This window comes from Lacerta agilis, chromosome 2 (assembly GCF_009819535.1).
Source record: "Lacerta agilis isolate rLacAgi1 chromosome 2, rLacAgi1.pri, whole genome shotgun sequence".
Taxonomy (NCBI): Eukaryota; Metazoa; Chordata; class Lepidosauria; order Squamata; family Lacertidae; genus Lacerta; species Lacerta agilis.
Window position 1 is genome coordinate 101,753,246 of NC_046313.1, and position 13,893 is coordinate 101,767,138.

The following is a 13,893-nucleotide window of genomic DNA, read 5'->3' on the forward strand; positions in this document are numbered from 1 at the left end:
GGGACCTTGCTCATTTTCCATTTTGGGGCTAACAAAACTGTCAGGGTAGAGTTAGAAAAAGAGTTAGAATGTTCACAGAGGCAAGGGTTAAGTTATGACTCCAACTCAGGAGGGGAGGTACAAGCCAGTCCTCACTAGGAGGTTAGAACAAAAGCGGGAAAAGCCTAGAAAAAGAGCGGGAAAAGCCTTTGAGAGTTGCTGGTCAGGGGAGAAGCAGAGCTCAGAAGGTATCTGAAATGAATGACTCTGTGGAGTGATAGTTGAAGTTAAGAACTATTTATTAATACTGTTTGTGAATTCTTAATCAAAATTATTAAAGACCAAGAGACGTTTGTGTGGTAATGTGAAGAGGAATCGACCAGCCTTGACAAAAACATAGGCCGCAGTTGTTGCATACATAAATAACCTTTTCTGACACCTGGGAATTTCAGTCTGAATGATCCCGGAACACAAAGGACCAGAGCCGTCTCATCCATAGAGGCCGGTGGCGCGCCGCGCCAGGGCGCTGGGCGCCCCAGGGGCGCCCCCGCGAGCCCGCCGGCATACCGGGCTCCCCCTCCCCAACCCGCCCCCGCCCCCACGGGCAGGCGGGCACTCGCGCGCCGGCGGGCGGGCTGTAAGCCGCCCTCCCTCGCCTCCCGGAGCCCCAGCTGGAGCGCTGGAGCGGCGCGGGGCTTTGCGCGACCTTCCAGCACTCCCGCTGGGGCTCTGGGAGGCGAGGGCGGCTAGCTTGCAGCCCGCCCGCCCACCGGTGCGCGAGCGCGCGCCCGCCCGCCCGCCCGCCCCTCATCATCCGCCCACCGGCGCGCGAGCGCCCGCTCCAACGCCACGCCCCTCATCCCCCGCTCGCCCACCCCCCCTCCCGAGGGGCGGCCAGCGCGGGAGGGAGGCGGGCGGAGAGGCGGCAGGCTGGGGGCGCCGAGGGATCGCTGCGCCAGGGCGGCTGATCCCTCTAAGACGGGCCTGCAAAGGACTCTGGTTTTCTGGGGGGAAGTTGTCTTAAACATTTTTAAAAATTCATTATAAATCATTTCCCAGTATTTTATCCTTTTACAAGTCCACCACATATGAAAGAACGTTCCCTCCACCTCATTACACTTCCAGCACTTAACTGATTCTGTCTTAGAAATCTTACGAGCCTACTTAGAGTTAAATACCACCTATCAATCATTTTCAGGTAGTTCTCCTTTTCAAAGAATAACATGCTATAAATTTCAAGTCGCTTTCTCAAAGTTTCTCCCAGACGTTAAAATCTAAACAGTGGTACTTTGGTTGTCAAATGGCTTGGCTCCCGAACCAATCGGCTCCTGAACACCGCAAACCCGGAACTGAGTGTTCCAGTTTGCGAACATTTTTTGGAAGCCGAACATCTGACACAGCTTCTGCAGCTTCTGATTGAGTGCAGGAAGCTTCTGCAGCTAATAGGAAGCCACACCTTGATTTTCAAACGTTTCTGGGGTCAAACAGACTCCTGAAACGGATTAAGTTTGACAACCAAGCTACCACTGTATTGTGTCCTATATCTATTGCCCAGTGTGCCACTACCTTTGTACCAGCTGGCAACCAGAAAGTCCAATTAGGTAAGTCCAATTAGCCAGCACACACTATCAACGGTAAAGAATCTGTAGGAGCCTGATGGGCACATGGCTTGGATGCACGACTCATATCCACCAGGAGTTATGAATCTGGTGTTGTGGGCCTGATTCTGTAGAATTCCCTCCCAGCTGAAATCAGACAGGCCTTCTCCCCGTTGAATGTCAGGCATGTAACAAAGACCTTTCTACTTCAGCAACCATTTTAAGGAAGTTTTGTTTTCATGTTTAATTTTAATTGAACTTGCCCATTGTATACTTTTTTAAAAAAATTATGTGCACTGCTTAGAAACTTCAAAAATAAGAAGGGAAAATAATACAAAGAGGATCAATAAACAAAATAAAATAATAAAACAAATCTAGAGAGGATAGCAAATGACATGAACATCAACCCATGGCACAAAACCTCTGGCAGCATCTTAGCAACTCACCTTCTGGTCTATACCTGCTGGTACTAGGAGCAGTGGATGGATGACGGCGAGTGGGGTGCAGTTGTGTACGTTCGACGTTGGAGGGGGCATCTCCATCAGGCTTCAGTCTGCCAACTGAGCACAGTTGGATGGGGAACATTTAAAAGAACAAGGGTTGAAATGGCACCGATCTACATTAGTGGACTACATGGCTAGTCTAAGACATATTATGAAACAGAAAGACACACCTGAAGAAGCAGGACTCGTTCATGCTGTGACTTAAGAATGTAAGAGGCGAGAGATAATGGACCTCTCACTTAGGTCGGTATCCAACACTGCAGCTTTGTTGGTGCAACAGATTTCTGCACATGATCTAGAGCAGGGGTAGGCAACCTAAGGCCCAGGGGCTGGATGTGGCCCAATCGCCTTCTCAATCCGGTCCGCGGATGGTCCGGGAATCAGCATGTTTTCACATGAGTAGAATGTGTCCTTTTATTTAAAATTCATCTCTGGGTTATTTGTGGGGTCTGCCTGGTGTTTTTGCATGAGTAGAATGTGTGCTTTCATTTAAAATGTATCTCTGGGTTATTTGTAGGGCAAAGGAATTCATTCATTACTTTTTTTTCAAAATATAGTCCGGCCCACCACATGGTCTGAGGTACAGAGGACCAGCCCACGGCTGAAAAAGGTTGCTGACCCCTGATCTAAAGCCTCCTCTTTTTCTCCTGTCCCCTGCCCCCCCCCCCTCGGTGCACCCTCAAAATTTGTTCCAGAGCATTGGAGGAGCCTCCACAGCAGATTTTGGGGCATGCAGGAGGAGGAAAAGAAGCAGAAGTCCCCACTGTGTCAGTGGAACCCTGCAGGTGCAACACTGGATACAATATTTGTCAGTATGTACCGGTACTAAGCATGGGCACCCTTGCTTGCTCTTTAAGGCTAACCTAAAACATTTTGCTGCCTGAAACAAAGGGCAATATTAAGATAATGTCCCAGCCCCAGTCCTGACTGGATCGGCAGTCTCCCCTCCTTTTGTTTCCAGCAACTGACATTCAAAAGCATTCCACCATGAAGGTAGAGCAAAGTCATCATGGCCAGCAGCCATTGGGAGCCTTATCCTCCACAAATTTGCCTTATCCTCTCTTAAATCCATTGGTGGCCATCACTGCTTCCTCTGGGAAGGAGTTCCATAGTTTAATTGTACACTGTGTGAAGAAGGGCACGAGGTTGGGAATGGCTGCTGCAGGCAGCCTTTTGCCCTGAAGGCACCTCTTTGACCCAGGAAACATGGAGTAGAAATCTTGGAGTAGCCGCTACCTTACCTCCTCTGCTGGTCCTTCTGCCCCCTCCAGCGTCACTGTCCCCTCCTGCTTTACACTTTGGGCCCAACTGCAAGAGGCCAAAAGAAACAATGAGATTGTTTTAAAAAATCCTATGACTCCAAAAGGAATGCAGCCCCACAAGACTTCCAGGGGATTGGCCTACTACTCCAAAGGCAAATGCAGCAAAAATGACCCAATAAAGGTCAACCAGAATGCAGCGGCTAGGCTGGTGATTGGGAGTGGCTGCCAAGACTATATAACACTGGTCCTGAAAGACCTACATTGGCTCCCAGTACGTTTCCAAACACAATTCCAAGTGTTGGTGCTGACCTTTAAAGCCCTAAATGGCCTCGTCCCCAGTAAACCTGAAGAAGCGTCTCTACCTTCATTGTTCAGCTCTGAGGGCCTTCTGGCGGTTCGCTCACTGCGAGAAGTGAGGTTACAGGGAACCAGGCAGAGGGCCTTCTCAGTAGTGGTGCCTGCCCTGTGGAACGCCCTCCCATCAGATGTCAAGGAAATAAACAACTACCTGACTTTTAGAAGACATCTGAAGGCAGCCCTGTTTAGGGAAGTTTTAAATATTTTATCGTGTTTTTAATATTCTGTTGGGAGCTGCCCAGAGTGGCTGGGAAACTCAGCCAGATGGGCAGGAAATAGTGTGTGTGTGTGTGTGTATTAACACTGACGAATCTGCAACTCCCATGACCACTGTTTCTTCCAGGACAATCAACTTGTTCTTGGATCTTCAGAAGCTCTGTTCAAAGAGCTGCAGAAAATAGTGTGTTTTCAGAAGCCCCACTCAAAGCACTATCTCGCCCTGTGCTTTGAAAAGGGCTTTGCAGGCCAGCAAACGCCCTTTTGACAATGCCTCAACCGTACATACCTCACAAGTGACTTCGTATATGACATCAGGTGTTGTAGAGCAGGGGTGTGTGGCCTGGCCGGCCAAAGAGGGAGGGCATAATAGAATGGGCGAGGTGTGAGCTTGTAGTGAAGTGAGAGAGCATCAGCTCTGCCTCTCAAGGCAGCTGTGGAGACTACCACAAGGCACCTACATTCCTATGACTGCCACCCTACCCCAAACACCCTTTTGGGGTCACTGTAGCCTTTGCCCACTGTGCTGGTCTCTGCAACCAGTTGAGAATTTGGAGTAAACATGCCCACCATTTATGGGTCACTACAGCCTCTTCAAAACTGAAGTGAACACATATCCCATGTATTTCTGGGGGGCTGCTATACAAGCATTGTGCGCTGAGAAGAATATTTGGCATCTTGGCAAACTCAGCTTCCATTTCTCGAAACCCAGCCCATATAGCTCGGGGGGGGGGGACCTTGCAGATGTGTGGTTACCAGAGTCTGGTGAGGAAGTGAGCAGGGATTACAGAGAGGCAAGATGTTACTACTTTAGTTAGCTTTTTACAATACCCTACAAGTTAATCTACCCCTCAGATCCTGCCCTCTTTTAATTCCCTCAAGTCAGGGACATGAATTCCAAACCCTTTCAAAATATTGATCGCTGAAATTTGTGCAAAGCAGTACATTCCCAGAGAATCTGGATCTTGGCTGTCCCAATTAAGCAGCTCCGTGGTCAATCACCTGCATATTCTTGGTGCCAGCTCCACTGCCTGTCCAGCAATTCACAGTGAACAGGTATGTCAGTCATGGCGCACCGCACAGCCACCTGCAGGGATAAGGTGACAAGCTCACTGTTGCAGCTAAACTAGAGATCCCTCCTCTCCACATCAGTATCCCATATAGGAGCTTATGACAGAATATAATCCACGGACAGACATCCACATCATACAACCTACAGCAGCTGTCTACTTTCTATTATTGGACGTAGCCAGGATTTTTTGGGGGGGGCAGGCCTTTTGTTAGGGGGCAGAACCTTAGTTAGCTACCCACGGCTACCCACCTGTAACTGGAACTATGTATTTTTATTGTTTTTTTAATTGATTGGGGGGGGCAGCTGCCCCTCCCTGCCACGCCCATGGCGAGGAGGAAATTTTTTAGTAGGGCAGGATGGATCTGCACCCAATACTGCTTATTCATGTTGTGTGGAAACCCAGGAGTCCTTTGATAAACCTAGCTTTCCCCAGAAGCTTTTCAGAGATGCTCACTTAGGTTCGGACAGAGCAGTAACAGCTGAGCTGACCCAAAGGTGCCCCTGTATTTTGCAAACTTAAAACGGGCTTTTCATTTTGGAAATCATTTTTTTAAAAGTGCTTTTTCCCACTGCCAGGCACAAAGCAGCTCAAGTCATTAAGACAGGGAAGCACTGCTTGATCACACATCAACACACACACACACACACACACATTCAAGCCATTGGGCACCCTCCCCCTTCCAAAATCTAAACCAACAGTTCCCATACCCCCCCAGCTGCTTCCCCTCGCTATACACCCCCCAACCAAGCACAGCATTCCTATACGTAAACATAACCCTATAAGAAACAGGCCTTTGAGCTCCGAAAAACCTGGCACCGCAACATAGATGCCAACCCCCTGAGGCCGCGGGTGCCCCCGAGCACCCACAAAATTCCCCATGAAGGTGCCGGGCTCCCACAGGGTCATTGCACGCTGCATGGCACCCACGGTCGCGGGGCCAAGTTGGCGCTCCTGCGCTGCAATGAAGACGAGAGAGCACCTCTGTGCATGTGCAAAGGGCATTCCTCTCACCGAGCGGTAATGAGGCCATCAGGAGCCGCGGCAAACGAACCCCGTTCCTCCTCTTCCATGGGGAGCTCTTCTTCTCTCCCCATCCAAGCTACTACCCCACAGCCTCGTCTCCAAGGCCGGCTGCCCCAACCAGCATCTCTCCCCCCCACCTACGGGCAGTTTCCGAGTCCCTTCCCCGCCCCCGAAAAGCTGAGGCTCCCGTTCCCGCCGCCGGCGAGGGCCCAGCTCCTCCGCAAGACTCCCGTGCGGCTGTTTGGCGTTTCTATGGAAACCAGGGAGAGCGGCAGGTGCTCCAGGAGAGGCCTTTTTGTTTTGCTTTGTTGAAAAGACGTACCCCTCCCCCACCCCCGGCCTTTCAGAAAGATATTTTGCAAAAGGTATTTTGAGGAGAATTAATTCTGTCCCAGAGCAACTGAAGCTTGCTAGCTAGATAATGGCCACAATAAGGATAATTAGAAAGGAGATCTCAAAAGCCAAGCACCTCTATTTAAAGCTGCTCTCCAGGAACTTCTTTCTGAATGAAAACAGGAATGTTAACTCATCAGCAGAGGAGGTTTGTGCCAAACCCTCCTTGCCTACTATATCCGCCTCTCTCTTGTGGTTAGATAGGGCACTTTTATCAGTGCACGGCTTAAAGCAGAAATTGCTAACCAGTTTCTGGGCTACATCTCCCATTAGCCTCAGGCAGCAGGGCCAGTGGTCATGGAGGATGGGCACCGTAGTCAAACATGCATCTTGGGGGCACCACTTCGGCTGCCCCTGCCTTAAGGATATTGGGCGGCTATCCCGTGCCCCTCAAAACCAGGGATGGTGGATGTTGTAGGTTCAGCCACATCTGAAGGGTCAAACATTCCTCGTGCCTGTTGGCCATCAGGCACAAGGATGGATGTAGTAGTCCGTGCCGGCTAGCACTGATGGGAGTTGTATTTCGGCAACATCTGGACGGCCCCAATTTCCCTTGCCCTGAATTAAGGGAATTGTGGCAGCAGGGGCTTTTTTAAGGTGACCACTTCTGGCTGATAGGATAGAGGGATGTAGCCATCCAAGATCTAAGGCGATGTGGGCAACAGCAGGAACCGGCCAGGCAGGGGACACAAGAGAGGTTTGTGTAGTCAAACTGAAAAAGGGGAAATTACATCAAGGGTAAGACTCCAGAGGGGGAGGAGTAAGGCTTTGGCAGCAGGGTTCAAGGACCAACATGTTAAGCAACAAACAGCACAAATCAGATTGTTGTAGGTGCAAGTATCCTTAGCCGGCCTGAGGGGCACACATCTACACGGGCTCTACCCAAAAGGGATATACTATTCCTAATTTACCTTAGTTGCGGCTCATACTGTCTCCCTGCTACCTCTGAGGACTCATGCACATTTGTGGCTTGCCCCCCGTGCTTGGTGTCCACTTGACCCTGTAAAATTCACGTGTGGGCAAAAGCCTACTTCCGGCTGCAGGTATATGAAGCCCAGACTGGGCACAGTGGGAGGGTTTGTGGCTCAGAAGCAAACAACCTCCCTAGGATTGAGGCCTACCTTGCAAGAGAGGGCCAATGGCATTGTATTATATCACCTGCTTGAGACCTGCAGAGAATGCTCAGGATGTCTCACCTGTGACATCAAAGGGCAGCGGAACTACCATCGTATTCCAGGATTCTGTTCCTTCCTCCCATTGCCTTGGCTTCTTAAGGATGACACACCAACCACCCCTGGCTGAGGATGGTGAGACAGCGGATGGGGGTAATGCCTCTCTTTCGTTGCCTGTCTCTAAAACAGACTGTATGGAGGTGTGTATGCTATCTGAATTGTGTTTTGTCCATCCCAGGGGATCAACTGCAGGAAAGAAAAACCTTCCACCGCTCCCTGAAAGACAAGCTAGCTAAACTAGGAATTTTTCAGCAGTGGAGTGCTACTATCATCACAGGAACAGATGAGGAACACTTGAGTTTGGCAGGTGCATGAGGTAAGGGGCTTCATGCTAATTGGCTACAATGTTCAGAAGGCACAACAAACCTGCCTCTTGGGTCTTTGACATGACAAACTGGATTTAGCAAGTCAGGTTTACCTAGGTTTCAAGTCCAATAGCCCCCACTGCAAATACATTTTGTCCTCAGAACCATGCAGTCTTCTAAAATCTAGTGTCATTCATTGCTTCCCCACAATCAGTTTGTGCTTGCTGTGCAATAGCCAAGCTGCTGGATCGCCTTTTGCCTTGCAAGTCTTCGGCACTGTTAGCAGCTGCTTTACTTCTCTTGCTGCTCAGCTTCAAGACCATTTCAATACTCCTCCTCCTCCTGAGTCTTGGTGTAGAAATGTGTGTCCATGTCTGCATATAGAGTATGAGGATTTGCTATGCTGCACAAGAACATCAAATCACACTACAGGAAGCAGCCCACAAATCCATTTATAGGCTACAATGCTCTTGCCCACAATGGCAGAAGCTGAGCTTGAGGAAACAGCAAAGGTTGTTCTCCTTAAGAAAAAGGGAAATGCTTAAAACAGCCCTTTACAACTTCTAAAAAAAGAAAGCAGAGACATTGTGGTGGTGCAGGGGGAAGGACAGGAGAAACTGTGAAATTTAGTTATTATATAAAAAATTCTTCTTTTGCCAACTACTGAAGCGGCATTCATGTTTTGCTTTGAGGCAGAGAATATTTTGCCAACTTTCACTAGAGGAATAGGCAGCGTTGAGTGTAGGATTTTATGTCATATTTAAGCAAACTGTTGCTTCCTTTTATAAAACCTTCAATACCCACTACACTGCCTCAGTGCCCTAGGAAAGGAATAGCTAACCAACTCCCATCAGCACCAGTGTTAAGAATGACTGGACCTCTGGGGAAGCTCAGTGATGGAGCACACACTTCGTATACAGAAGGCCCCAGCTTCAAACCCTGGCAACTCCATGGAAGGCTAGGAGAGACTTGTGCCCCCACCCTTGAAGAGCAGGTGCCAGTCAGTTTAGACAGACAGCAGTGTGGTAGATGGACCAATGGCTCAATGTAAGTAGAATGTATGGAGGGCCACACGTTAGCCACCTCTGCCATGGGTGCACATCCTACAATATACACACCTAATAAATAAATGCCTCTTGTATCAAAACCTTTCCAAATAGGTACATGTGAGCTTTAGAAAAGGTGGAGCAAATCTACCCAGCAAGATATTATCTTCACTTCAGGGAGGATTAGCTGTTGTTTACAAAGCAATGAGATACCTTCATAACATAACAGAGCATGTTCTTTGTAGGGAGCATGGTAATTTGGTTTGCCTTGGGCTTGGGAGAATGGAGCCTATAGTCTACTAAGGTGCGGAAAGAGCACCTACTCTGAAAAAATCCTTTAGGTCAGGCATAAGCAAACTCCAGATGTTTTGGGACTACAATTCCCATCATCCCTGACCACTGGTTCTGTTAGCTAGGGATCATGGGAGTTGCAGTTCCAAAACTTCTGAAGGGCCGAGTTTGCCTATGCCTGCTTTTAGGGGAAACACAGAAGATTGGTCAATCCTAGTTGCTGAAACATGACAAGAAATTCCATGTGCTTCCCAGGCAGCATAACCAGACTCAGTAGGGGAGGACTTAGCACACCATAGAGAAACCATGCAACCACCGCTTAACTTCAGGAGGCAAGAAGGGGAAAAAAGGCTTTAATAGGGAAGGTCCCAGAGTAAGAAAGTTACAGCAAGTGCCATAGCAAAAAGAACCAAGAGTTACAGATTCCAGCTCCGTCGCGTTTTGCTGACGCATGGCCTGGCCCCTCCCACCACAGCTCCCTCTGGCACAGATGTGGAAGGGAATAGAAAGGGAATGAACAGGAGGCAGTGCTGTGCTCAGAATGCTCTGATTGCTGTGGGAGTAAGGGAAAGCGGGCTACAGGGAGGGCGATCTCTCTAGAGATGGGAATGACTTTGGCACAGGGGAGGACTGCCATCTTCAGCACCTGGCTTGCCTGCAAACTCATGATTCCGTTTGGGAGGTGGACCAAGGTAGCCACACCTTGTACCCTAGTACGTTCCAAGACAGGCTGCCAGTTTGTCCAAAGAGATGATTCAGGCCTCATTTACTGGGGCCAAACCTTATAGAGAAAGGCAGCTTTTGTGTGTTACCTGTCAGAGGTGTTTTTTTTTTGCATGCACAGCACTGAGATGAACTCCCGCAACAACTCTTTCTGAGGGCTGCTGGAACAGTCGATCCCTCCCCTCGCTTCCCCCACAAGGCCTTGGCCACTAAGAGACTCAAGTAGACAAATAACAGCAAGTATCAGTCATTTTAAAAAAAGAAAAGGATATCAAGTTGACACAGTCTTAAACAAGCACAGTTTTGTTCCAAAATTATTTTAAAAAGCACCCTCCCCTCCCCTGGGCACGCTGGCGAGCATGGTGTACATTTAGCTGGGACAGCCCCCGCAGGTCTGGCTGCTTCTCATTTCGCTCCCAAACTGTGGCCCTCTCTGAAGCCGCAGCAAGGTGGCTGTGCAGAGAGAATGAGAAAGCCAAGCTGTGGATTCCAGCCCTTAGTCTAGAACTGTGGGGGGAAAGAGAGAAAGAGAAGTCAATTAATTCAAAGTTGTATTACTCAAATTGATTAATACAGCTTCTCAGAGGCACACACTATTAACACTCACATACACGGGCTAGAAAAGGGCCTTTTCAGTGTTGGTGCCCTAGCTGTGAAATACCTCCCCCCCCCCCAAAGGCTCACCTCGTGCCTAAATTACGGTTTTTTCAGGGCTAAGTGAAGTCTTTATGTCCCTGGGCCCCTTAGTGCATTTTAGCTAGTTTCCATGTCATATTGTACAGATATTTTAGAATTTTGACAACATTCTAATTTTAAGTTTGTGAACTACTGAGAAAACTTACTGTATTTAGAAAATTTCTTAAAACTCTTTATATTCAAAAAGAATCTCAAAGCAACGTACAAAAAAGAAACAAAATATGTTAATAACCAGTGGCCCCAGGTCACCTCAGGGGCATGTGGCCCTGTAAGAAGCACCTTCCCCGATGACTGAGGTGACCACTGTTATATAGGAGATAACGCCTTACGATACCTGAGAACCAGAGTGCCTTAAGGCAGCCTTGCCCAACCTGGTGCCCTCCAGACGTTTAGGACTCCAACTCCCATCAGCCCAGACGGCATGATCAATGTTTAAGGATGAAGGGAGTTGTAGTCCAACACCACCTGGGGGGCCATAGGTTAGGGAAGGCAGTGTTAAGGGCTTTGTACACTAATACTAAACCTTAAGCCTTGTCTTGCGGCATATTGGCACCAACTTTGTAGATACAGAAGTGTCACAAATATTAGATGAACCAAAATGGCACAATCACTGCAACACCCTGGAGCGGTTCACTTCTCAAGTGAGAACTTTACAAGGGAAGACATCTGGAAGAGGTTGCTACCAACCTTTTTGCTATCACCTCCAAGGGCTTGTTTGCATTTTCATTGCTGTTAGCTGCATGTAACAGGTAATTCAGATCAAACAAGCTCCTATTTGATTCCCATTGGAACAGTCCATACCGAGGGTTTTGTGCTCCCGAGTACCAAACAAATGCAAGGAGCAATTACTACTACTCAAGGCCATGGGATGAACTCTATATAGTCAATAAGAGATCTGAATGCTCAAGGTGGCTTGCAACATTTAAAAATGTACATGATTTTGTTTTTGTTTAGAAGGCATTGCTCTTCTACAGATGGTGCTGGCAGTCACATGACTTACCAACCAAGCTCCCACAATCCACTGGTGAATTTTGGAATACCATTTTTGTTTCACTTCTGCCTAACAGACCCTTACATTCTTCAGGAACTCCTCTGCCACAATGCGAGCTCTGGCATTGACGGACAGCTTCATCTCGCTGATTTCCTTGTCAATTTCCTCCATGAAATGAATGACAAAGTCCACCAGCTTGTGCTTGTACATCTGCTCTGTATGGAAGTTTGTGATCAGGAAGCTAATGTCGTAGCCCTGGGATAAAAGGAAAGCAGCATGTAATTAGCATCTATTAAGCAAAGACTCAACAATCACACCTCCTACTCACTCTGACACCAACTCAGCATGGGGAGAAAGGAATTATCCTGCTTTTTTCTCCCTTCCATAAACAGTTTGCAGATATATGTAGTGGGCTTGGCTACATGTAACAGTGAGCGCTATCTATCGTATTTTTCGGACCATAAGACACACCTATTTTTAAAGGGGGAAACCAGAAAAAAATATTTTTCTGGTTTTCCTCCTCTAAAAGGCTGGGAGGGGGTGCTGGAGGGGGAGCGGAGGAGGCAGGCTACCAGGCTTCCCCTGCCTCCCCCAGTCCTGCTGACACCGGCAAAAGTGGGGCGGAGAAAGGGGAAGCCCGGTAGCACCGCGCGCCCCTTCAGAGCGGCTCATCCCCGCTTGCTTTAAAGGGAGCTGGGGACGAGGGAAGAACGCTCCGATTGGCCCCTCGTCCCCAGCTCCCTTTAAAGCAAGCGGGGATGAGCAGCTAGCGCCACGCACAGCGTCTCTGCCGCCGCTCCCCGCCTCTCGCTGTGTTCAGCGGGGGTTGGCGGTGGGCAGCGGAGATGCTGCTCCTTCCTCCCCGCCACTTCCCGCTCGCAAAAGCCTGCTTTTGGGAGCAGGGGGGCGGGAGGGAGGAACGAAGAGCAGGCTTTTGGGATCGGTGCGGGGTGGTGGAGAAAGCAGCGGGGATGCTGCTTTCTCCACCACTCCGCGCCCCGCTGCTGATCCCAAAAGCCTGCTTTTGGGATCGGCGGGCGGCACGGAGGAGGAACTTCTGGATCCACCCTGCAGCCTCCGTTCGCAAAAACAAGCCTGTTTTTGCGAATGGAGGTGCGGGGAGGATCCAGCAACATCTCCGCTGCTGCCCCCCAACTCCCGCCGAACGCGGCGGGGGGGGGGGGCCCAGTGGGGAGCAAAGCCTTCGCTCCATAAGACGCACCAACATTTCCCCTTCCTTTTTAGGAGGGAAAAGGTGCGTCTTATGGAGCAAAAAATATGGTATATACTAATCATCCAGTCAATAAAGCCAAGCCTTTATGAGGAACAGTTGAAGGATATGTTTAGCATGAACAAGAGGCGACTGAGATATGATAGCCACCTTCAACTATCTAAAGAGCTGTCACATGGAAGATAGAACAACCTTGTTTTCTCCTGCTCTGGAGGGTGGGACTCAAACCAATGGATTCAAATTACAAGAAAAGAGATTCTGACTAAACATCAGGAAGAACTTTCTGAAGTTAACAGCTATTCAACAGTGGAATGGACACTCTTGGAAGGTGGTGGACTCTCCTTCATTAGATTATTTTAAGCAGAATTTGGATGGTCATCTGTCATGGATGTTTTAGTTGAGATTCTTGCATTGCAGAGGGTTGGACTGGATGGCCCTCGGGGTCCCTTCCTACTCTACAATTCTGAGATTCTTTGATAATAAATCCAACAGCTGAGAAGAATCAGGAGAACACACAGACCACACTGAAGTAATGGACCTAACCCCTGTTGTCTGCCGATACTGAAACACCAATTACGGAGAAAGCCATTTTAACATCCATCAGTGTATAGCAGCACACACATGCATATCTCCTGTAAGAAAATGCAAATCAAGGCTTTGGTATTCACATCAACTCAGTCATTTGGACTCTAGCGACCAAGCTCAACACAGGACTAAAACCACACCCTTTTTTGAGTCATACCAGTGCTGCAAGAGGCAAGCTCACTGTTAGCCATTGTCACTGCTAATACTACTGTGGAAGATGTTGGCAGTCAAGCAACATCTTGAAAATAAAAGCCACTCAGTCAGACATCTTATCTCCTGAGAGAGCTTCACATTACTGAGAGCAGTGAGGTGTGGGATATGCTACAGCAGCTGTTAAAGAAATGGCCTGTGTTACATGCTGTTGCTTTGGCTAAGAGACAACAGAAAAA

At 48.7% G+C, this 13,893-nt stretch overlaps 1 protein-coding gene across 1 annotated transcript in view; it reads right to left on the minus strand.

Moving 5' to 3' along the window:
* LOC117042333 (tubulin monoglycylase TTLL3) overlaps positions 1-13,893 on the minus strand; it is a 39,936-nt gene that overhangs the window by 21,306 nt on the left and 4,737 nt on the right. The window contains exons 5-10 of the mRNA XM_033141882.1: positions 11,773-11,943; positions 7,316-7,404; positions 6,153-6,261; positions 4,918-4,977; positions 3,322-3,388; positions 2,024-2,137 (exon numbers count right to left, since the gene is read on the minus strand). Coding sequence (XP_032997773.1) covers positions 2,024-2,137; positions 3,322-3,388; positions 4,918-4,977; positions 6,153-6,261; positions 7,316-7,404; positions 11,773-11,943 — 610 coding nt within the window. The remainder of the gene's footprint in view (positions 1-2,023; positions 2,138-3,321; positions 3,389-4,917; positions 4,978-6,152; positions 6,262-7,315; positions 7,405-11,772; positions 11,944-13,893) is intronic.